Here is a 25,848-nt window from a genome sequence, read left to right as displayed (position 1 = left end):
AGGAGATCACATGGGTGAATCGCATGACTGCTAACAACCTGGGAGCTATGGGCGCAGTGGCCACCATGTCAAGGGTTTAGTCAAGGGACCCATAGGCAGATAGAGGGTTCAGCATGTGTGCTGCCATAAGAAATCACCCGTTTCCGGTTTATGACATTTCTGAATTTTAGGCCTGTCCGTGTCATCAGTGTGACTGGAAAGAGGATGGAGTCGCATGACGGTTACCGGAATCTACCGACTGGTACGTTCATGCAGACAGTTGACTGCTTAGTGCTTGGGTGACGTCCACGTGGGATGCATTTTATGGCAGAAAATCTGCCACAGATTATCAGCAGATCCTCTGCAAATTTTTTTTCAAGGAATCTGCTGCAAGATCTGCGTGAGTTGCATGTGGATTTCGCTGCAGATTTGCTGTGGGTATCATCCTCCGCATTGCAATCCATGGTGGAAAACTGCAACATAAATTGAAGTGCTGCGAATTTATAATCCGCACTGCATATCGAGTTATCCAGATTCTTTGCAGACATTGCTGCTACTGTGAAATGCTGCAGAATTTCTGCACAGAAATCTGTAGCGGAAAATCTGCAGCATTTGTGTCCAAGTCCAAGGAAATTAGGTTTAAAGTCTCAAATACCCATTAATATTAGTGCACGTTCTCCAATTACCAGCCGCCTAGAGACTGCACCTCCTTGTGCTAAGAGAGGCCATTGAGATGAGTTACAATGTCTGCTGTATACATTGAGGAAAGACTCTTTTAGGGTCTGTATGGCTGGAGGTACCCTTTAATGTCATATAGGGAAGACTTTCCTGCAGACCTGCTGTACTGTTTCTGTGCCATGTGCTTATATTCCCTAGCAAAACGACCTTTTGAGCACCAATAAATGCTCTTTTATATCTGACCGGCTCTTGTATTGCTGTAACACAGTGAACCGTGCCGCTGGCTTTACTCTCATTTCCAGACAGATTAATTTTCCAGAAAATACATCAAAGCTTTGCTCTAACTATCCCATTGCGCAGGAATGTGCTCTTGCAGTACGTGCAGTATCCTATTACTGGACAGCACAGCACAACATTTGATTTAAAGGGTCACTAACTTTTGAAAAGACTTTTAATATATCAAATAGACGCATCAAAAATGTAGATCAGTGGGGTCTGCGCACTGAGACTTCCACAATCCTCTAGAACGTGTGGAGAGAAGCCTGCGGATATCACGCTCTCCTGTCACAAGAATGTTGTCCCCATACCCTGTGAAGCCTCCTGAAACAAACAGGGCAGCCAGTTGGACATGCGCTCATCCGCTCCATTCATTTCTATGGTAGTTCCACAAGCCCGACCGGCTGCTCCGTTAATTTTAGGGGGACTCCACCATGGTACAGTTTCCTCATTCTCGTTATCGGTGGGGGTCTCAACAGTAGGACCTCATTGATCTAATAGTTATCCCCTATCCGGTGGGGGCCCCGCCGATCAGAAAATAAGATTTTAATTTTTTTTTTGATTGGCGTGGGTCCGACACACAGGACCCCTGCCAATCGCCTGTATGAGAAGGCATCGTGGCTGGCAGTAGTTTTGCGGCCTTCTCTCTGCTCACCAAGCACAATGCCATACATTGTATAGCCGCTCTGCTTGGTATCCTAGCTCAGCCTGATTCACTTCAATAGGGCTGAACTGCTCCTAGGCCCTGTGACTGATGAGGGAAAGCTGCGAGAAGCCCTCAGTACTAATGTAAGGCCCGTTCATACTTCAGTTATTTCCATCCATTATTGTGAGCCTCCACAGAGATCAGGTATAGTGGAAAGATCTGCACCTGTTCTGTGGTTTTGACCAACACCTGGTTTTGGTTCACAATAACTGATGGAAATAACTGACCAAATAACAGAAGTGTGAACTGGGCCTAAGCGCTACTGCCTTCTCGAACAGCTGATCGGCGGGGGTCCCGGGTGTTGGACCCCCACCGATCAGATACTGATGACCTTTCCCATAGGATAGGACATCGGTTCAAAATCCTCAGAAAACCTCTTTAACTTAACCAGAATACTCCTTTCACTTTCTCAATCAGGTCATCATTGTTGCCAGAGAGAGACCGCCTGTAGTGATTCAATTACAGGATCCCAAATTACACTAATTAATGCAATGCACTTTTGTGGGCATCTTCATCTAGGCCAGAGGTGGCATTCAGTAGGGATCGACCGATATTGATTTTTTTTAGGGCCGATACCGATAATTTGTGAACTTTTAGGCCGATAGCCGATAATTTATACCGATATTCTGGGAATTTTCATTTTTGGAAAAAAAAAAATTCCTACACAAATCTGTTGAAAATTAATGTTTATTGTTAACAATGATTAATACTTGCGGGGACTATACTTAGTATTTTGGTGTTTTTGTTTTGTTTTTAACTTTTTTTTTAAAACTAACTTTTAACCCCCTTAGGGACTAGAACCCTTGTCCTATTCACCCTGATAGATCTCTATCAGGGTGAATAGGAGCTCACACTGTCCCTGCTGCTCTGGGCTTTGTGCACACAGCAGCATGGAGCTTACCATGGCAGCCAGGGCTTCAATAGCGTCCTGGCTGCCATGGTAACCGGTCGGAGCCCCAGGATTACACTGCTGTGGCTCCGATCGGAGGAGCAGGGGAGAGGGGATCCTGTGGCCACTGCCACCAATGATTAATACTTAGGGGGACGCACTGCACCACCAATGTTTTTAATACTGGGGTGGAGGACGCACTGCGCCACCAATGATTAATACTGGTGGGCTTGGGGGGGGGGGGGGCGCACTGCGCCACCAATGATTACTACTGGGGGGGCGCACTGCGCCACCAATGAAGAGAAATCTCTCATTAATTCATATACAGGAGGCGGGAGCTGGCTGCAGAATCACATAGCCGGCTCCCGACCTCTATGAGCGGTAGCTGCGATCTGCGGCACCTGAGGGGTTAACTACCGCAGATCGCAGCTATTGCTCATAGAGTTTGGGAGCCGGCTATGTGATTCTGCAGCCAGCTCCCGCCTCCTGTAGATGCCGATACCAATAACAGTCAAAATACTGAATATCAACCGATAATATCCGTAAAACCGATAATCGGTCGATCCCTAGCACTCAGAGCCCTCTCTGTGGGCACCCGCACCCTGGAAAAAGTCTGTGGTGTACCAATATGCCGTAGACCAGTGGTGCCCAACCATTTTTCGTCTGAGGGCCGCACTAGACTTGGTATAAATTTTGCGGGCCAGAACCAGGTAGCTTTGCCAGAAAGAAATGCAAACGCTGTGAGGGGGGCACGTGTGAGCATTACTACTGTGAAGAGGGCACATATCTGGCATAACTACTGTGAGGGGGCACATATCTGGGCATTACTACTGTGAGGAGGGCACATATCAGGGTATAACTACTGTGAGGAGGGCACATATCTGGGTATAACTACTGTGAGCTGTGAGGAGGGCACATATCTGGGCATAACTACTGTGAGGAGGGCACATATCTGGGCATAACTACTGTGAGGGGGCACATATCTGGGCATAACGACTGTGATGAGGGCACATATCTGGGCATAACTACTGTGAGGAGGGCACATATCTGGGCATAACTACTGTGAGGGGGCACATATCTGGGCATAACTACTGTGAGGGGGCACATATCTGGGCATAACGACTGTGAGGAGGGCACATATCTGGGCATAACTACTGTGAGGGGGCATGTGTGAACATTAAGTCTGTGAAGAGGGCACATATCTTGGCATTATTTCTGTGAGGGGGCATGTAATGTATACATGTGTGTAATGTATGTAGTGCAGTATGTGATGATCACACACTGCACTACATACATTACACACATGTATACATCACATACTGCGCTGTCACCTTCTTCTGCAGGTCTACCTTGATGTCTGGTCTTTAGGCTTCAGTCAGATCCTCCACCGCCATGCTTGCGCCGTGTGCCCGACACCACCAGGAGCTGGCCCCTCCTCCTTTCATCTCCCGCCGGCTTCTCCTACAGCAGGGCGCTCTATCTCTCCAGTGCCCGCCCAATCTTAACAATCAGGGTCGTAGCTAGAAATGACTGGGCCCCATAGCAAAAAATGTATGGCCCACCCCCACATACCTATCGGACCTGCCACCCCTTCCAGAGCTCCCACCCAAACACCCCTCCAGGACCTCACACCCCAACATCCCCACAGCCCTCCCTAGATCCCCCTTCAGTGCCGTCCACAGATATCTCCCTCTTCAGTGCCGTCCACAGATATCTCCCCCCTTCAGTGCCGTCCACAGATATCTCCCCCCTTCAGTGCCGTCCACAGATATCTCCCCCCTTCAGTGCCGTCCACAGATATCTCCCCCCTTCAGTGCCGTCCACAGATATCTCCCCCCTTCAGTGCCGTCCACAGATATCTCCCCCCTTCAGTGCCGTCCACAGATATCTCCCCCCTTCAGTGCCGTCCACAGATATCTCCCCCCTTCAGTGCCGTCCACAGATATCTCCCCCCTTCAGTGCCGTCCACAGATATCTCCCCCCTTCAGTGCCGTCCACAGATATCTCCCCCCTTCAGTGCCGTCCACAGATATCTCCCCCCTTCAGTGCCGTCCACAGATATCTCCCCCCTTCAGTGCCGTCCACAGATATCTCCCCCCTTCAGTGCCGTCCACAGATATCTCCCCCCTTCAGTGCCGTCCACAGATATCTCCCCCCTTCAGTGCCGTCCACAGATATCTCCCCCCTTCAGTGCCGTCCACAGATATCTCCCCCCTTCAGTGCCGTCCACAGATATCTCCCCCCTTCAGTGCCGTCCACAGATATCTCCCCCCTTCAGTGCCGTCCACAGATATCTCCCCCCTTCAGTGCCGTCCACAGATATCTCCCCCCCTTCAGTGCCGTCCACAGATATCTCCCCCCTTCAGTGCCGTCCACAGATATCTCCCCCCTTCAGTGCCGTCCACAGATATCTCCCCCCTTCAGTGCCGTCCACAGATATCTCCCCCCTTCAGTGCCGTCCACAGATATCTCCCCCCTTCAGTGCCGTCCACAGATATCTCCCCCCTTCAGTGCCGTCCACAGATATCTCCCCCCTTCAGTGCCGTCCACAGATATCTCCCCCCTTCAGTGCCGTCCACAGATATCTCCCCCCTTCAGTGCCGTCCACAGATATCTCCCCCCTTCAGTGCCGTCCACAGATATCTCCCCCCTTCAGTGCCGTCCACAGATATCTCCCCCCTTCAGTGCCGTCCACAGATATCTCCCCCCTTCAGTGCCGTCCACAGATATCTCCCCCCTTCAGTGCCGTCCACAGATATCTCCCCCCTTCAGTGCCGTCCACAGATATCTCCCCCCTTCAGTGCCGTCCACAGATATCTCCCCCCTTCAGTGCCGTCCACAGATATCTCCCCCCTTCAGTGCCGTCCACAGATATCTCCCCCCTTCAGTGCCGTCCACAGATATCTCCCCCCTTCAGTGCCGTCCACAGATATCTCCCCCCTTCAGTGCCGTCCACAGATATCTCCCCCCTTCAGTGCCGTCCACAGATATCTCCCCCCTTCAGTGCCGTCCACAGATATCTCCCCCCTTCAGTGCCGTCCACAGATATCTCCCCCCTTCAGTGCCGTCCACAGATATCTCCCCCCTTCAGTGCCGTCCACAGATATCTCCCCCCTTCAGTGCCGTCCACAGATATCTCCCCCCTTCAGTGCCGTCCACAGATATCTCCCCCCTTCAGTGCCGTCCACAGATATCTCCCCCCTTCAGTGCCGTCCACAGATATCTCCCCCCTTCAGTGCCGTCCACAGATATCTCCCCCCTTCAGTGCCGTCCACAGATATCTCCCCCCTTCAGTGCCGTCCACAGATATCTCCCCCCTTCAGTGCCGTCCACAGATATCTCCCCCCTTCAGTGCCGTCCACAGATATCTCCCCCCTTCAGTGCCGTCCACAGATATCTCCCCCCTTCAGTGCCGTCCACAGATATCTCCCCCCTTCAGTGCCGTCCACAGATATCTCCCCCCTTCAGTGCCGTCCACAGATATCTCCCCCCTTCAGTGCCGTCCACAGATATCTCCCCCCTTCAGTGCCGTCCACAGATATCTCCCCCCTTCAGTGCCGTCCACAGATATCTCCCCCCTTCAGTGCCGTCCACAGATATCTCCCCCCTTCAGTGCCGTCCACAGATATCTCCCCCCTTCAGTGCCGTCCACAGATATCTCCCCCCTTCAGTGCCGTCCACAGATATCTCCCCCCTTCAGTGCCGTCCACAGATATCTCCCCCCTTCAGTGCCGTCCACAGATATCTCCCCCCTTCAGTGCCGTCCACAGATATCTCCCCCCTTCAGTGCCGTCCACAGATATCTCCCCCCTTCAGTGCCGTCCACAGATATCTCCCCCCTTCAGTGCCGTCCACAGATATCTCCCCCCTTCAGTGCCGTCCACAGATATCTCCCCCCTTCAGTGCCGTCCACAGATATCTCCCCCCTTCAGTGCCGTCCACAGATATCTCCCCCCTTCAGTGCCGTCCACAGATATCTCCCCCCTTCAGTGCCGTCCACAGATATCTCCCCCCTTCAGTGCCGTCCACAGATATCTCCCCCCTTCAGTGCCGTCCACAGATATCTCCCCCCTTCAGTGCCGTCCACAGATATCTCCCCCCTTCAGTGCCGTCCACAGATATCTCCCCCCTTCAGTGCCGTCCACAGATATCTCCCCCCTTCAGTGCCGTCCACAGATATCTCCCCCCTTCAGTGCCGTCCACAGATATCTCCCCCCTTCAGTGCCGTCCACAGATATCTCCCCCCTTCAGTGCCGTCCACAGATATCTCCCCCCTTCAGTGCCGTCCACAGATATCTCCCCCCTTCAGTGCCGTCCACAGATATCTCCCCCCTTCAGTGCCGTCCACAGATATCTCCCCCCTTCAGTGCCGTCCACAGATATCTCCCCCCTTCAGTGCCGTCCACAGATATCTCCCCCCTTCAGTGCCGTCCACAGATATCTCCCCCCTTCAGTGCCGTCCACAGATATCTCCCCCCTTCAGTGCCGTCCACAGATATCTCCCCCCTTCAGTGCCGTCCACAGATATCTCCCCCCTTCAGTGCCGTCCACAGATATCTCCCCCCTTCAGTGCCGTCCACAGATATCTCCCCCCTTCAGTGCCGTCCACAGATATCTCCCCCCTTCAGTGCCGTCCACAGATATCTCCCCCCTTCAGTGCCGTCCACAGATATCCCCCACCCAGAGCCGCTTCCTAGCTAATTTATTCACTGCACTTGCCTCTGTGAAATTGAAGAGAAGCGCCATAATCTCATCTCGCACAGGCAGAGGCCAGGAAGACGGTGCATGCGCACTTCGATGCCTCTGCCAGTGCGCCTGTGCGAGATTACGGCGCTTCTCCAATTTCACAGAGGCAAGTGCAGTGAATAAATTAGCTAGGAGGCGGCGCTGGGCGGGGAGATTGCAGGCACAGGCAGCATCGCTTTGCTGCCTGTGCCGTTCGCAGCGTGCCCTGCGCTGATAAAGTCCTGTCACTGCGCGGGCCGCAGGTTGGGCATCACTGCCTTAGACTCTTCCTGCCATTCATCAGCGCAGGGCGGGCTATGAACAGCACAGGCAGCGCATTGAATGTAGGCCGCTATTATAGCTAAGTACATGGAGGATATACTATTGGACTGTATTGTGCTGTGTTGGCACTTTGCGATACATGTGGGTTTTGGGTTACAGTTTGGGCACTCCAGTCTGTAAAAGGTTTGCCATTACTGATCTATGGAGATCAATTATGCTGTTATCTAAATTTTGTACCTACTATTATAATGAGGGTTAAAATGCAGATACTGTCTTCCCCTCACAGCAGCTGTAAACTGACAGTGGAAAACCTATTTATATGGTGGTTCTCATCATTTGTGCTGACTGCCACACAAGCACTGTGTTTTGTATTTCATTTTAAGTGATATAGTACTGCCGAAATGAAACCAAATAGCAGCCAGAATTCTAAGAAAACAAATTGCATTCTATGAATATTACGTTTGTGATGGCAGTGTCAATCAGCCACCCCCATGTAGCGGTACTGCTAGGGAACAGCCCTGTCAGAAGTGGCGCGTTAGCATTGCGAGGAACTTCCATTACCGCACGCTCTGAATGTTCTGTAAATTACTAGAGGAGAGTCCTGGGCATAGCGCCCTGCTTCACTGCCCACGTGTCAGGTCCTGCTGTATCCCGGCCTGTGGAACATCAATGGAATCAGGACTGCGTGACTCCTCAGGAGACCAGGACTCCCCACATGACCCTCCCGGGTAATTTACATACAGTACATGCCGTAATTGGAAGTTTTGTTATATACATAATGCACTTTTGACAAATGCCCATTTACAAAAAAATTAATAAAATCGTATCTACATTTTCAAGGTTTGCAGCTCCATATGACATTGACTTGAAAATCTGCACGTTACTCAGAGAACTGTCTTTTGTTTTTGTTTCATGAAACTTTTTTGTTTTACTGATACAGGTGAAACTTGAAAAATTAGAATATCGTGCAGAAGTTTATTTCAGTAATGCAACTTAAAAGGTGAAACTAACATATGAGAGAGACTCATTACATGCAAAGTGAGATATTTTCAAGCCTTTATTTGTTATAATTTGGATGATTATGGCTTATAGCTTATGAAACCCAAAGTCACAATCTTAGAAAATTTGATTATTGTGAAAAGGTTTAATATTCTAGGTTCAAAGTGTCACACTCTAGTCAGATAATAAATCCATATCCCCTGAGCAAAGGGTTCCTGAGCCTTTAAATTGTCTCTGTCTGGTTCAGTGGGAATCACAATCGTGGGGAAGACTGCTGACCTGACAGTTGTGCAGAAAACCATCATTGACAACCTCCATAAGGAGGGAAAGCCTCAAAAGGTAATTGCAAAAGAAGTTGGATATTCCCAAAGCACATTAATAGAAAGTTATGTGGAAGGGACAAGTGTGGAAGACAAAGGTGCACAAGCAGCAGGGATGACCGCAGCCTGGAGAGGATTGTCAGGAAAAGGCCATTCAAAAGTAACATAGTACATAAGGCCGAAAAAAGACATTTGTCCATCCAGTTAGGCCTGTCATCCTGCAAGTTGATCCAGAGGAAGGCAAAAAAGTGTTGGGGACTTTCACAAGGAGTGGACTGAGGCTGGAGTTAGTGCATCAAGAGCCACCACACACAGACCGATCCTGGACATGGGCTTCAAATGTCGTATTCCTCTTGTCAAGCCTCTCCTGAAGCGTCTTACCTGGGCTAAAGAAAAAAAGAACTGGTCTGTTGCTCAGTGGTTCAAAGTCCTCTTTTCTGATGAGAGCAACTTTTGCATCTCATTTGGAAACCAAGGACCCAGAGTCTGGAGGAAGATTGGAGAGGCACACAATGCAAGATGCTTGAAGTCTATTGTGAAGTTTCCACAGTCTGCTTTGATTTGGGAGCCATGTCATCTGCTGGTGTAGGTCCACTGTGCTTCATTAAGTCCAGAGTCAATGCAGCCGTCTACCAGGAGATCTTGGAGCACTTCATGCTTTCTTCCACAGACGAGCTTTATGGAGATGGCGACTTCATTTTCTAGCAGGACTTGGCACCTGCCCACACTGCCAAAACCTGTTTCAATGACCATGGGATTACTGCGCCTGACCTGAACCCCATAGAGACTCTATGGGGCATTGCCAAGAGAAAGATGAGACATGAGACCGGACAATGCAGAGGAGCTGAAGGCATTTTTCTATGTAACATCCTTTTTTATTCATTTCATGTAATATTCTAATTATCTGAGATTGTGAATTTGGGGTTTCATAAGCTGTAAGCCATAATCATCCAAATTATAACAAATAAAGGCTTGAAATATCTCACTTTGCATGTAATGAGTCTCTCATATGTTTCACCTTTTAAGTTGCATTACTGAAATACATGAACTTTGCACGATATTCTAACTTTTCGAGTTTCACTTGTATTTATAGCTACAATTTCCTTAATGCTTGTGTGATCCACAGTCTGTATCCTGCAAGAAAACTAATGAAACTTTTTCCTCCTATCTTACAGCCCTCCTGGGTCACATTATCAGTTCGATGTGGCGCTCGTCTACCGTATCCTTTGAATTACTGTTTTTAAGTAGATTTTTACAGTACTTTTGTTCTTTTGGTTTCTTTTACCCTTTGAAAGTTTGTCATTTACGCTTCCTACCATTAACAAAATGTTACTTTTCAGGAGCCAGTCAGGGAATCTAGTTAGTACCCGTTATAGCGTTTTTTTTTTTCATGAAGCCCTTATCAAGCGAAGTTTGGCGCAGCGATTGGATTAATTGCTTCAGGTCTGGCTTCACTAAGGCCTCTTTCACACTTGCGTTGTCCGGATCCGGCGTGTACTCCACTTGCCAGAATTACACGCCGGATCTGGAAAAACGCAAGTGTACTGAAAGCATTTGAAGACGGATCCATCTTCAAAATGCTTTCAGTGTTGCTATGGCAGCCAGGACGCTATTAAAGTCCTGGTTGCCATAGTAGGAGCGGGGGAGCGGTATACTTACAGTCCGCGCGGCTCCCGGGGCGCTCCAGAATGACGTCAGAGCGCCCCACGTGCATGGATGACGTGTCCATGCGATCACGTGATCCATGCGCTTGGGGCGCCCTGACGTCACTCTGGAGCGCCCCGGGAGCCGCACGGACGGTAAGTATACTGCTCCCCCGCCCCCGCTCCCCGCTACACTTTACCATGGCTGCCAGGACTTTAGCGTCCTTGCAGCCATGGTAACCATTCAGAAAAAGCTAAACGTCGGATCCGGCAATGCACCGAAACGACGTTTAGCTTAAGGCCGGATCCGGATCAATGCCTTTCAATGGGCATTAATTCCGGATCCGGCCTTGCGGCAAGTCTTCAGGATTTTTGGCCGGAGCAAAAAGCGCAGCATGCTGCGGTATTTTCTCCGGCCAAAAAACGTTCCGTTCCGGAACTAAAGACATCCTGATGCATCCTGAACGGATTTCACTCCATTCAGAATGCATTAGGATAAAACTGATCAGGATTCTTCCGGCATAGAGCCCCGACGACGGAACTCTATGCCGGAAGAAAAGAACACAGGTGTGAAAGAGCCCTAAGGCTGTGTGCGCAGCGCGTTTGAGCTCAGTTTGTGGCGTATACCGGGTAAGCTTCCAGCATATGCGTCAAACGTATCCGTAGGTCTCCGTTCACTCAACAGAGTCATTTCAGTCTCCTTTGATCAGGTACACAATAGCCTAGGAGACTATGATTTCTATGCAAAGGCATCCACAAAAAAAGTATTCCATGCTGTATACATTTTTTTTGCAATGGTAATCCATACAGTGGCATATGTTGATGCCATATGATGTGCGCTGGGCAGTATTCTTGCTGGAAGGCTTATGTGGACCCACAGCAATTCACCACAAAACCACGAAAAGGTCCTTTCAAGAAGCAAATAATAAATTGCAGTGGATCCAGGAGCAAAGATGTAACAAAAAGCTCTTAGATCCAAGAATAGTGGCGCAGGCAGAGTGTATATTAAAAAGTAAAGAGCACATAAGGCTATAATTAGGGCTGAGCGCATGGGGTTCGTATTCTTTTAAAAATTACCGTACCTTTTTAATATGGGCTCCGTCCAACTGTAAAATGTATGGCCTCCACTGAGGTCTTTCAGCAAATATGGTGGGACTGACTTTGTCTCGCCTCTATCACGTGTCACTTTGTTTATTCGCATAAATTACTGTATCAAAATAATAAGCTGAACTCTGCATCGTTAACGAGGCACGAAGTCAAGTTCGGCTTAGTATTTAGATACGGCAATTTGTGCAAATGAGGTGACACGTGATAGAGGCGAGACGAAGTCAGTCTCGCGATATTTGCCGAAACATCAGAGACCTCCACGGAGGCCATACATCTTACAGCCGGATGGAGCTCATTTTTTTAACAAAGTTTTTAAGCGAATCTGGTTTGGATACTTTCATATAGATTGCGGCACATATTCTGCAAAGAAATCTATGTCCATTTGTTTTCAATGGGAATTCATGTCGCTGTTCATTCAGGTGCGGATTTAAAAATCCATGTCGATAAGTGACATGCCACTTATTGAAGCGGACACCATGGCGGACTACAATACTCAGAGCAGCTGCTTAATCCATGTGTGGATGTGCCACATGTGAACTGCAAATCTGTTCGATGCAGATGTCTGACACGATAGTGACTGAAAACCAGATGGTCTTAAACATGTGGATGTCGGCTTGTACTTAGGGGGTACCTCCGTTCTGCACGCAAAAATAAATGGGGATTCTGTAGGATCTGTGCATTTTTTTTCCCTAGTTACCATGTTTATTCCTTAATGCAAATAATCAGTGAAAATGGATTTTCTCCAGAATCAGGACAAATATTTTTTGGTGTTACTGCTTGTCTTTCACAGGTACGTATGTTGATTTATTAACTCGTGTAAGCCCTTTGTAGTTTTAAAGGGGTCGTCAAAACCCTTACCGCTCCCTTGCCGACACTGCCCTGGTCTCCCACTCGTGTCTGCTCAACCGGCTCCTTCGATGACCTGTCCAGACAACATCGGACTTCTACAGCCCGCCACTGGCTGTTGCGATGACTTATTGACACCGCTGAGGTTAGTGATTACATGTCGATGCATCGTCGCTGGAGTCGGTGATCAGAGACTGGTAAAACCGGAGAGTACTACGGTGAACTCTGCGTTGTGCCGTCCTTCTGTGATTTCTACTGGGAATGTATAAATGCATTGACATGTGGATGTTAGCAGTTGAGGGTGTGGCCCCTACACACTTTGATGCTGGGTTCTCACATTTCGGCTTCAGTGCATTATTTTTATTTTTTTGTCGTGGAAGTAGAACAGCAGAGTTTTGCCATATAATTCTGATAAACTACACCAAAAAGTGCACCGCAGACAACATGTGAACACAGCTTGATGCTGTCCAATCGGAACAGAGACACACTCCTTTAACAAGGGGAATGGTAACCCAGTTGCCAATTTATTCCTAGATATTCAAGTGAAATGGTAGTACAGGACAAGATGCATTATTGATTGATTAATTACAAGATGCATTTTAATTTGTGTTAAAAAAATAAGATATATTACACTTTCTTTCAAAAGCATCAGGTGCTTCCATTCATTCCCAGCACTGCAGTGTGGATTAGTCAGGTAGCTGCTTGTAAAGGACGTTTGTCTGTCTATAGTTTATTTTCACTAGTCCATAGTCTATGGCAGGATTCAGCAACCTTCGGCACTCCAGCTGCTGTGAAACTACAACTCCCAGCATGCACGGCTGTTCTTGTAACTCCCAAAGAAGTGAAAGGAGGATTCTGGGAGTTGTAGTTTCAGAACAGCTGTAGTGCCGGAGGTCGCTGATCCCTGGTCTATGGCGAGTGCTTTACACCGCCACTACGGCCCACTGGGGAAGCGTTTGTCCTGGTAGCATCTGGGGCCAGGGCTAATAATGTAGTCGCTCCTGTAACTCTTGTCTGCTAAATCTCGTCTCAAGCTGAATTTTAATTACCGATATACAGACTGTCTGGAAAGTCACTATAAAGTGTCAATGCAGGTGGTTTGGGTGAAATGTCTTCAGTGTTAAGCTTTCGATTGCACTTATTATGCATCTGTCATTTTAAACAGAACGTGTACTCCCTAGCCTTCTAGCTGCAAACCAGGGCTTACAGGAATCTGTGATTGGCCAGGTAGTTGTCTTTCCTGTCGACAAGTCGGCATCATATCCACGTGGTACAGATCTGCCATAGACAGATTCACAGTGACTGAGAAAATCCATATCTGAAAGTGGCATTACTGCTGTGAATTGGCATCATTGTGATTCACTGGAAGTCATCCATGGCTTTTCCATGTGCAATCCGTGGCAATAATGAACGTCCTGTTATAAACTCATGCAGACAGTCAGGTCCATTAATATTGGGACATCGACACAATTCTAACATTTTTGGCTCTATACACCACCACAATGGATTTGAAATGAAACAAACAAGATGTGCTTTAACTGCAGACTGTAAGCTTTAATTTGAGGGTATTTACATCCAAATCAGGTGAACGGTGCAGGAATTACAACAGTTGGCATATGTGCCTCCCACTTGTTAAGGGACCAAAAGTAATGGGACAGAATAATAATCATAAATCAAACTTTCACTTTTTAATCCACACAAATGAGGTAGGGGGCGGCACAGTCACACAAGCAATGGATCAGCGTGAAACAGTCAGTGCAAATCACAAGGCTGACGAGGATGCATACACTCGGCGGTGCACAGCCTGATGAAGCGCATGTAGCGCGAAACGGCCGCCGCTGTTTGATGCGTGCTCTTGAATTGTCCGCCCCCTGCCTTACTTTACTCCAGTGCTTCTCAAATAGTGGGGCGCCAGGCTCCGTAAAGGGGGGCTCGTTCAGGGCCGGCCTTTGGTGTGTGCGAATTTCTTCTGTATAATGCCGGCAGGCAGGCCGGGCGGCCGGCGCGTCCCTCAGTGATGTCACGTGCCTGCACCGCCTGCTTTATGAATGAAGCAGGCGGCGGAGACAAGTGACATCACTGAGGGACGCTCCGGCCCGCCTGCCGGCATTATACAGAAGAAATTCGGATATACGGTACTATTAGGAGTGAGGGGGGCATGTTTAATAACTTTAAACGGCGGCGGCGGGCACACGGAATCTGTGGATGGCACAGTTAAGGGGTGGGGGTCTGTGGATGGCACTGTTATGGGCTGGGGGGGGGCACTGTGGATGGCACTGTTATGGGGTGGGGGGTCTGTGGATGGCACATATATAACAGTGCCAGCCACAGATCCCCCTGTAACAGTGCCAGCCACAGATCCCCCTGTAACAGTGCCAGCCACAGATCCCCCTGTAACAGTGCCAGCCACAGATCCCCCTGTAACAGTGCCAGCCACAGATCCCCCCATAAGTGTCCGTCATCCACAGATCCCCCCATAAGTATCCGTCATCCACAGATCCCCCCATAAGTGTCCGTCATCCACAGATCCCCCCCATAAGAGTCCGTCATCCACAGATCCCCCCCATAAGTGTCCGTCATCCACAGATCCCCCCCCCATAAGTGTCCGTCATCCACAGATCCCCCCCATAAGTGTCCGTCATCCACAGATCCCCCCCATAAGTGTCCGTCATCCACAGATCCCCCCCATAAGTGTCCGTCATCCACAGATCCCCCCCATAAGTGTCCGCCATCCACAGATCCCCCCCCATAAGTGTCCGTCATCCACAGATCCCCCCATAAGTGTCCGTCATCCACAGATCCCCCCATAAGTGTCCGTCATCCACAGATCCCCCCATAAGTGTCCGTCATCCACAGATCCCCCCATAAGTGTCCGTCATCCACAGATCCCCCCATAAGTGTCCGTCATCCACAGATCCCCCCATAAGTGTCCGTCATCCACAGATCCCCCCATAAGTGTCCGTCATCCACAGATCCCCCCATAAGTGTCCGTCATCCACAGATCCCCCCATAAGTGTCCGTCATCCACAGATCCCCCCCCCATAAGTGTCCGTCATCCACAGATCCCCCCCATAAGTGTCCGTCATCCACAGATCCCCCCCCATAAGTGTCCGTCATCCACAGATCCCCCCCCCATAAGTGTCCGTCATCCACAGATCCCCCCCATAAGTGTCCGTCATCCACAGATCCCCCCCATAAGTGTCCGTCATCCACAGATCCCCCCCATAAGTGTCCGTCATTCACAGATCCCCCCCATAAGTGTCCGTCATTCACAGATCCCCCCCATAAGTGTCCGTCATCCACAGATCCCCCCCATAAGTGTCCGTCATCCACAGATCCCCCCCATAAGTGTCCGTCATCCACAGATCCCCCCCATAAGTGTCCGTCATCCACAGATCCCCCCCATAAGTGTCCGTCATCCACAGATCCCCCCATAAGTGTGTGTCCGATCCACATTTCTTTCTTTTTTTATTCTCTTATACGTTAATAAGGATACAGTGTTATGCAGAGGTGTACTTATAACAATTTTATAGACAAATGATACTATTTACAGTCCCGTGGGGGGGTGCAAAATGTTTTCTTCTTCCTAGGGGGGTATGACAGAAAATAATTGAGAAGCACTGATTTACTCTGAATAAAGTTGCTGCTTATGATCGCATATGGGCGAGTGCCGCTGTTCATCTCTTCTACATTGGTATCCGTTTTACTTTTTAATACTTGGTTGCAAATCCTTTGCAGTCAATTACAGCCTGAAGTCTGGAACGCAGAGACATCACCGGACGCTGGGTTTCATCCCTGGTGATGCTCTGCCAGGCCCCTACTGCAACTGTCTTCAGTTCCTGCTTGTTCTTGGGGCATTTTCCCTTCAGTTTTGTCTTCAGCAAGTGAAATACATGCTCAATTGGATTCAGGTCAGGTGATTGACTTGGCCATTGCATAACATTCCACTTCTTTCCCTTAAAAAACTCTTTGGTTGCTTTTGCAGTATGCTTTGGGTCATTGTCCATCTGCACTGTGAAGCGCCGTCCAATGAGTTCTGAAGCATTTGGCTAAATATGAGCAGAGAATATTGCCTGAAACACTTCAGAATTCATCCTGCTGCTTTTGTCAGCAGTCACATCATCAATAAATACAAGAGAACCAGTTCCATTGGCAGCCATACATGCCCACGCCATGACACTACCACCACCATGCTTCACTGATGAGGTGGTATGCTTAGGATCATGAGCAGTTCCTTTCCTTCTCCATACTCTTCTCTTCCCATCACTCTGGTACAAGTTGATCTTGGTCTCATCTGTCCATAGGATGTTGTTCCAGAACTGTGAAGGCTTTTTTAGATGTCGTTTGGCAAACTCTAATCTGGCCTTCCTGTTTTTGAGGCTCACCAATGGTTTACATCTTGTGGTGAACCCTTTGTATTCACTCTGGTGAAGTCTTCTCTTGATTGTTGACTTTGACACACATACACCTACCTCCTGGAGAGTGTTCTTGATCTGGCCAACTGTTGTGAAGGGTGTTTTCTTCACCAGGGAAAGAATTCTTCGGTCATCCACCACAGTTGTTTTCCGTTGACTTCCGGGTCTTTTGGTGTTGCTGAGCTCACCGGTGCGTTCCTTCTTTTTAAGAATGTTCCAAACAGTTGTTTTGGCCACGCCTAATGTTTTTGCTATCTCTCTGATGGGTTTGTTTTGTTTTTTTCAGCCTAATGATGGCTTGCTTCACTGATAGTGACAGCCCTTTGGATCTCATCTTGAGAGTTGACAGCAACAGATTCCAAATGCAAATAGCACACTTGAAATGAACTCTGGACCTTTTATCTGCTCATTGTAATTGGGGTAATGAGGGAATAACACACACCTGGCCATGGAACAGCTGAGAAACCAATTGTCCCATTACTTTTGGTCCCTTAACAAGTGGGAGGCACATATGCAAACTGTTGTAATTCCTGCACCGTTCACCTGATTTGGATGTAAATACCCTCAAATTAAGGCTGACAGTCTGCAGTTAAAGCACATCTTGTTTGTTTCATTTCAAATCCATTGTGGGGGTGTATAGAGCCAAAAATGTTAGAATTGTGTCGATGTCTCAATATTTATGGACCTGACTGTATATTGCCTGTTGGGTGGAATTTAGGGTTGAGCGGTAAACCGGTGTCAACGATATACCGCAGTATTAAACAGCTATATGGGGGTATTGCCGTTTCCAAATAACCGCGATTGGTGACGTCATAGGAGTGGTCATATGCGTGTTGACCGCTCCTAAATCTGTGTCAGCCAGCCCCAACATAGTGCATATGCGTACCATACATATTAGTTCCTGCAGCGGCCGCCCCCGGCTCCTCCTCTCTCCCATATTCAAGTCTCCGCCCACTGGCCGAGCACAGGAGCGAGGCGGACAAAGTCAGTCAGCAGTCCGTGTCCAAGCCAAGATGAGAGAAGAGGATTGAGAGACCCTGACGGCCCGGGTGTCATTAATAAAGGTTATACTGTCTGTCTATGTCTTCTACGGCCCTGGCCCTGCTTGCAAGCTGCACTGCACAGGGTGATGGCACTTGATAAACTATAATGTCTCCCTGTTGCCTCCATACAGGAGCAACAAGAAGACATTACTGTATGGGGGCCACAAGACATACCCATACAGTATAATGTCTCCTGGTGGCCCCCTTACAGTATAGTTCCTGAGTCAAGACAGTATAATGTCTCCTGGTGGCCCCATGCAGTATAGTGACTCTTGTAGCCCAGTGCCTGCCCATATAATATAACGTCTCCTTGTGGATGCCCCATACAGTATAACGTCACCTTGTGGCTGCCCCCATACAGTATAACGTCTCCTTGTGGATGGCCCCATACAGTATAACGTCTCCTTGTGGATGCCCCCATACAGTATAACGTCTCCTTGTGGATGCCCCCATACAGTATAACGTCTCCTTGTGGATGCCCCCATACAGTATAACGTCTCCTTGTGGATGCCCCCATACAGTATAACGTCTCCTTGTGGATGCCCCCATACAGTATAACGTCTCCTTGTGGCTGCCCCCCATACAGTATAACGTCTCCTTGTGGCTGCCCCCCATACAGTATAACGTCTCCTTGTGGCTGCCCCCATACAGTATAACGTCTCCTTGTGGCTGCCCCCCATACAGTATAACGTCTCCTTGTGGCTGCCCCCCATACAGTATAACGTCTCCTTGTGGCTGCCCCCATACAGTATAACGTCTCCTTGTGGATGCCCCCATACAGTATAACGTCACCTTGTGGCTGCCCCCATACAGTATAACGTCACCTTGTGGCTGCCCCCATACAGTATAACGTCACCTTGTGGCTGCCCCCATACAGTATAACGTCTCCTTGTGGCTGCCCCCATACAGTATAACGTCTCCTTGTGGCTGCCCCCATACAGTATAACGTCTCCTTGTGGCTGCCCCCATACAGTATAACGTCTCCTTGTGGATGCCCCCATACAGTATAACGTCTCCTTGTGGATGCCCCCATACAGTATAACGTCTCCTTGTGGATGCCCCCATACAGTATAACGTCTCCTTGTGGATGCCCCCATACAGTATAACGTCTCCTTGTGGATGCCCCCATACAGTATAACGTCTCCTTGTGGCTGCCCCCCATACAGTATAACGTCTCCTTGTGGCTGCCCCCCATACAGTATAACGTCTCCTTGTGGCTGCCCCCCATACAGTATAACGTCTCCTTGTGGCTGCCCCCATACAGTATAACGTCTCCTTGTGGATGCCCCCATACAGTATAACGTCACCTTGTGGATGCCCCCATACAGTATAACGTCACCTTGTGGATGCCCCCATACAGTATAACGTCACCTTGTGGATGCCCCCATACAGTATAACGTCTCCTTGTGGATGCCCCCATACAGTATAACGTCACCTTGTGGATGCCCCCATACAGTATAACGTCTCCTTGTGGATGCCCCCATACAGTATAACGTCTCCTTGTGGATGCCCCCATACAGTATAACGTCACCTTGTGGATGCCCCCATACAGTATAACGTCTCCTTGTGGATGCCCCCATACAGTATAACGTCACCTTGTGGATGCCCCCATACAGTATAACGTCACCTTGTGGATGCCCCCATACAGTATAACGTCTCCTTGTGGATGCCCCCATACAGTATAACGTCTCCTTGTGGATGCCCCCATACAGTATAACGTCTCCTTGTGGATGCCCCCATACAGTATAACGTCTCCTTGTGGCTGCCCCCCATACAGTATAACGTCTCCTTGTGGCTGCCCCCCATACAGTATAACGTCTCCTTGTGGCTGCCCCCCATACAGTATAACGTCTCCTTGTGGATGCCCCCATACAGTATAACGTCACCTTGTGGATGCCCCCATACAGTATAACGTCACCTTGTGGATGCCCCCATACAGTATAACGTCACCTTGTGGATGCCCCCATACAGTATAACGTCACCTTGTGGATGCCCCCATACAGTATAACGTCACCTTGTGGATGCCCCCATACAGTATAACGTCACCTTGTGGATGCCCCCATACAGTATAACGTCACCTTGTGGATGCCCCCATACAGTATAACGTCTCCTTGTGGATGCCCCCATACAGTATAACGTCACCTTGTGGATGCCCCCATACAGTATGTCACCTTGTGGATGCCCCCATACAGTATAACGTCACCTTGTGGATGCCCCCATACAGTATAACGTCACCTTGTGGATGCCCCCATACAGTATAACGTCACCTTGTGCCCCTGCTGCCTGCCCATACGGTATATCGTCACCTTGTGCCCCTGCTTCCTGCCCATACGGTATATAATGTCTCCTTGTGGCCCAAGTGTTTTTTTTCTTCTAAATGGGTATTTATCGCAATATATATCATTATCGTGATACATTTCTTAATATCGTTATCGTGGGATTGTGCTAGGTCATTTCTGCCTCTTTGTCTATGAGAAGGACATATAAGGCTAGTTTCAGACCAGCATGTTCAGTCTGAAACTTGCTCCATGTGGGAGCGTTATTTCATGACCTGAACTCTGCTCCTGTGATAGGACCTCACGCAGTATAGTGATTTGTAATGCTGTGTGTCCCTGCCTGACAGTAGCTGTAATAAACTGTACTCTGTCAGTACAATTCAGTACAGCCAATATCGGGCAGTGACACACAGCATTATAAATCACTATACTGCGTGAGGTCCTATCACAGGAGCAGAGTTCAGGCCTGAAAATAATGCTCCCACATGGGGCAAGTTTTCCAGAGTGAACATGCTGGTCTGAACCTAGCCTAAGTGATGAGTCAGCGGCTGGAGTCCCCAAGTAATCAAGAGGAAGGATTGAGATCACGCAAATGAGTTTTAATCTCCGTTGATGTTTTTTTCTTTCCTTCCTCTAATTAATTAGGTTTCACCTGATGATAGAAATGCTCTTTGGGCAATGATAACATTTTATGGTGGTGACTGTCAGCTGAGTCTCAATAAGAAGTGCACTCATCTAATTGTTCCTGAGCCAAAAGGGGTAAGAGCCATCTGACATTTCAGAATTTTGATCCATCTATCTGATTATCTCCTATCTGTATATCTCATTTTTTACGTTGCGGTGTGATTCTCCTTTTTTCAGACCAAGTATGAATATGCCTATCAACGAGAGAACATAAAAATTGTTACCCCTGACTGGGTGGTAGACTGCGTGACTGAGAAGACCAAGAAAGATGAAGATGTTTTTCACCCACGTCTTATAGTCTATGAGGAGGAGGAGGAAGAGGAAGAAGACGAGGAGGAGGATGAGGAGGAAGATGAGGAAGAAAGGGATTCCCAAAATGCAAGTGCTGATGAAGATAGATACTCCTCCAAATCTAGTCCAGTTACATCACGGGAGGGATCTCCTTTGCCTAATCAAGAGTCTTCACCAAAGCGCATCACTGCACAAAAGGTTAAAGAGGAGCTGATGTTCGATGACTCTGATGACTCTTCATCGGAAAAGCAAGAGAGAAATTTGAACTGGACCCCAGCGGAGATGCCGCAGATGAGTACGGCAAAGAGAAGACTGCCTCAGGGCAAGGATTCCGGGCTGATTAATTTATGTGCTAATGTTCCACCAGTACCGGGGAGTATTTTGCCACCTGAAGCCCGAAGTGGTTTGCTCTCATCGGTGCCTGGAACCGCAGGTTCAGAAAGGCCAGATATTATGGCTTTTCGCAGTCCAGCAACAAGGACACTTCGAAACATCACAAATAGCGCTGATATACAGCAGATTAATAGACCTTCAAATGTTGCCCACGTAAGTAGTGTTGATTGTTGTCATTTGCTTGTTTAAAAATGTTGTCCCTGGAGGCCGACTCGGTGATCAGCTGTTGTCGCAGAAGAAGGCTTTGTCTGGCCATTCGTTTTCCTTGGAAATGTAACATTCCATGTTAGCCATTTAAGTGAATTGCTGTCCATGTAATTGGTAGATGGACTGGGGGACCCCCCCCCCACCACCACCACCACCACCACCACCACCATAGAGCCTATGAATAATTGTTGACCTAATAGGACAACCCATTTAAAGCCTAGCTCCAGTGATCCACGTAGGATATGCACCTCAGTGTGTACATTCAAATCTCTCATCTAGAATTGTTAAAAATGACTGCGCTGTGCAGTGTGTAAGGCTGGGTTCAGACCTGAGCGTCTTTGATATGCGCGTTTAACGCGCGTTTTTGACGAGCGTTTTTTGCAATAGTAAACGCGCGTTTGACGCGCGTTTGTGTGATTGACTGCAATGTCCTATGGCCACAAACGCGCGTCAAAACGCCCCAAAGAAGCTCAAGTACTTGTTTGAGCGTAGGGCGTTTTACAGCGCGTTTTTCAGCGCTGTAAAACGCTCAAGTGAGAACCAGGGCCATAGGGAAGCATTGGTTTTCATGTGTTGAGCGTTTTACAGCGCGTTTGAACGCGCTGTAAAACGCTCAAGTGTGAACCCAGCCTAAGCGTCAGTGCATTGCAGGATGCACACTACATCCATTACTTCCGCACCGGTTCAAATGGATAGCTACATAAACTTGACTTTCTCGCCCAAACAGGGAGGCACAAGCTGTCTGTGTATTTGTTACTCTTATTACTACAGAATCAGCACTATGTCTGCTGTGTGAGAGCAATGTGGCCATGGCAGTTTACTAGCAGGTGGTGGCAGTGGGATCATACAAACAGTGACCATGCCTGCTGTATCTGTAACGAGGCAGACGGCGACAACCTCCAGTTAATGAATTAGGAAAAGAAGGTTTGAAGAGAGAGGCTCCACACTTTATATATTGTACACAAGGATTTCTGAGCATTGTGAAGTTTTTTATTTTTCACTGGAGGTACACTTCAAAGCAGGGTTGCACAACCCGGGGGCCACATGCGGCCCTCGATACTATTCCGTGCGACCCCCCCCCCCCCCCCCCCAATCATCTGGTGGCAGACATGTATGTCTATGTCTTGTGGCTGCTCACATGTATCTTTCATATATTCTGTCATTAGATGGGAGTACTAGAGGTGTAACTAGGCATTTATGATATTTACTGTATGTTCCATAAATATAGTATTTCAGTTGTTAATACCCCCTTTAAGTTTTATCTTTGGCCCTTGGAATTGGTTTAGGACAGAAAAGGTTGTGCTCCCCCTGCTTTAAAGGGAATCTGTTACCACAATATTGGACTGTCATCTGCATGAGTAGTGAGTACATGAGTCCAGACCGCTCAAAGCTGTGCTGAACTAAATAGTCAGGACTGCTGAGGGCATGCACAGGAGTCCTCTCCAATATGTCAGTAAAGCACAGTCTGATAGAAAATAAATGGAGCTGTACTGCGCATGCTTATCCTGACGCTCTATATATATATATATATATATATATATATATATATATATATATATATATATATATATATATATATATATATATAATGTGTCAGGTGCTTATTACCTTTCCTGTGGATAGAGGAAACCTTAATTTTGTGGCACAGTCCTTTAAATGACATCATTCATTTTTATAAAAATTAATGCCGGATCCGGCACTAATACATTCCTATAGAAAAAAAAAGATCCGGCATTCAGGCAAGTGTTCCGTTTATTTGGCCGGAGATAAAACCGTAGCATGCTGCGGTATTATCTCCGTCCTGAACAGTCAAAAGGACTGAACTGAAGACATCCTGATGCATCCTGAACGGATTGTTCTCCATTCAGAATGCATAGGGATAAAACTGATCAGTTCTTTTCCGGTATTGAGCCCCGAGGATGGAAGTCTATGCCGGAAAAGAAAATTGCTAGTGTGAAAGGACCCTAAGCTTCTCCTCTTCTTTGGAGACGCCCATGTAAAAAGATGAGGAAAATTTATATTTATTTTGCTAGCCACCTATATACTACTTCTGTGGATAAGAATAATGTGAATGTGTATGTATCTCAGCATGCTTCCCCTCAACTTCTTTTTATTGATTGATTTATTTATTTATTTATTTATTTTTTTCCTTTTTTAGCTTTTACAAACGCTTTCTGCTTCCACCAAAAATTTAGAACAACAAGGCAGCCATCCCCAGCAAGGACATCCAAACTCAGTCTTGTTTAATCAAATGAAATCCTTACCACCGGAGGCTCAGCAAATGTTACAGCAGCAGCCTTCCCAGCAGCAGCAGCAGCAGCAACACCACCCTCTTGTGCAGCTTCAGCCTCAACAACTTATGCAGTTGCAGCAACAACAAATCACCCAACAAGCTTTTCCGCAGCATCAGTTTTCACAAGTGAACCAACAGCACCATTTCACCCAGCTGCCGTTCTCACAGCAGCAGATACTTCGCCCACAGCAGCAAACAACCATGCAACACTTCCAGCAGCAGCATGCACTTCAGCAGCAACTCCAGCAGCTGCAGCAGCAGCAGCACCTTCAGCAGCAACAGACACTACAGCAAACCCTTCAGCAGCAGAATATACAGCAAATCCTTCAGCGGCAGCAAACGCCCACACAGCAACAGACGCTACAGCAGCAGCAAACAATTCAGACATCTATACAGCAGCAGCAGAACATACAGAAAACCCTTCAGCCCAGTATACAACAGCAGACCCTTCCGCAACAAAATCCAGCCTTGCAGCAGAACCTTCAAAGCATTCAGCAGCTTCAGCAACAGCAGATACAACATTTAACATTGCAGCAAAAGCAGCAGCTACAGCAGCATGCTCTTCAGCAACAGCAAATTCAGCCTCACCCGCAATTACACACACTGCAGCAGCAACAAATCCAGACCCAGACTCTGCAACAACAGCAAATTCAGCCGCAGACAATTCAGCAGCAGATTCAGCCAACATCCATACAACAACAGCAACATCAAATGCAGTCACAATCTCTACAGCAGCAGCAAATCCAAGCACAGTCACTACAGCAGCAGCAAATCCAGGCACAGACCCAGCAGCATCATGTACAACCACAGGCCCTTCAACAGCAACATCAAGTGCAGGCACAGACACTTCAGCAACACCAAATGCAACCGCATAATATTCAGATTCAACATCAAATTCAGAATGCGACTCATCAACAGCATCAGATCCCATCGCAAATGATACAACAGCAAACTCTCACTCAGCAACAACAGCAGACTCTTCAGCTTCAGCAGCAGCAAATGAAACAGCAGCAAATCCAACAGCAAACTCTGCTCCAACAGCAGCAAATTCAGCAGCAGCAGCAGATTCAACAAGCTGGTCTTCAGCAGCAACAAATGCCGCAATCCCAGCCGTCTCAGATTCAGCAACCATCTCTACAACAGTCACAAGTGACTCTGCAACAGTCCCAGGTTCAACAGGCGACCCTCCAGCAGCCTCCACTCCAAACCCAACAGACTCAGCAGCAAAAACACAACCTTCAGCAGATACAACAACAAATCCAACAGCAGCACCTTCAGCGCTTACAGCAGCGACAAATGCAAAATCAGACACAGCAGCAACTGGGACAAATACAGCAGGTACCGGCACAAACACCCAGTCAACAGCCACCGCAATCTCAGCAGCTTCATGGACATGACCCTTCACTGGAGAGTAAGTTTATCAAGTCTTTTTCTGTAATTGTTAGTAAAAAGGATTCTGCTGTTATTCATACCTGCCTGCAAAGGTCCACCATAGAGAACATGCATATAGCTATCATAATCGCTAATTACTTAGTCAACATGTTGAATTAAAGCCGAAGACTGAATTTAACAGGGCTGTCTTAAAAACGTCCTAAGAAGGGCAGTATTGGAAGCGCACATCCTTTATGCGTTGTGCGCATATTCAGTACTGCGGGGATCTGTGTGCTGTATCGCAGCCGCAATGTATGGAAGGTAAATGTTAAAGAAATGGAGTACAGACTCTCCTCCAGAGACCAGTAAGTGACAGGAGAGCTGCATACAGAGCTTGACGTGTTTGTGTAGTGGTGCTCTCCCAT

General features: G+C 48.0%; 1 protein-coding gene across 1 annotated transcript in view; it reads left to right on the top strand.

The window, feature by feature from the left end:
* The window catches only part of PAXIP1 (PAX interacting protein 1), a 70,623-nt gene that overhangs the window by 11,519 nt on the left and 33,256 nt on the right, over window positions 1-25,848 (top strand). Inside the window, exons 3-7 of the mRNA XM_040434147.1 lie at window positions 10,030-10,073; window positions 12,331-12,394; window positions 20,830-20,943; window positions 21,046-21,705; window positions 23,918-25,463. Of these exons, the coding sequence (XP_040290081.1) occupies window positions 10,030-10,073; window positions 12,331-12,394; window positions 20,830-20,943; window positions 21,046-21,705; window positions 23,918-25,463 (2,428 nt within the window). The remainder of the gene's footprint in view (window positions 1-10,029; window positions 10,074-12,330; window positions 12,395-20,829; window positions 20,944-21,045; window positions 21,706-23,917; window positions 25,464-25,848) is intronic.

The sequence above is a fragment of the Bufo bufo genome, chromosome 5, assembly GCF_905171765.1.
Source record: "Bufo bufo chromosome 5, aBufBuf1.1, whole genome shotgun sequence".
Lineage (NCBI taxonomy): Eukaryota > Metazoa > Chordata > Amphibia > Anura > Bufonidae > Bufo > Bufo bufo.
The sequence above is the reverse complement of the archived record's forward strand: the minus strand, read 5'-3'. Positions and strand labels throughout refer to the sequence as shown.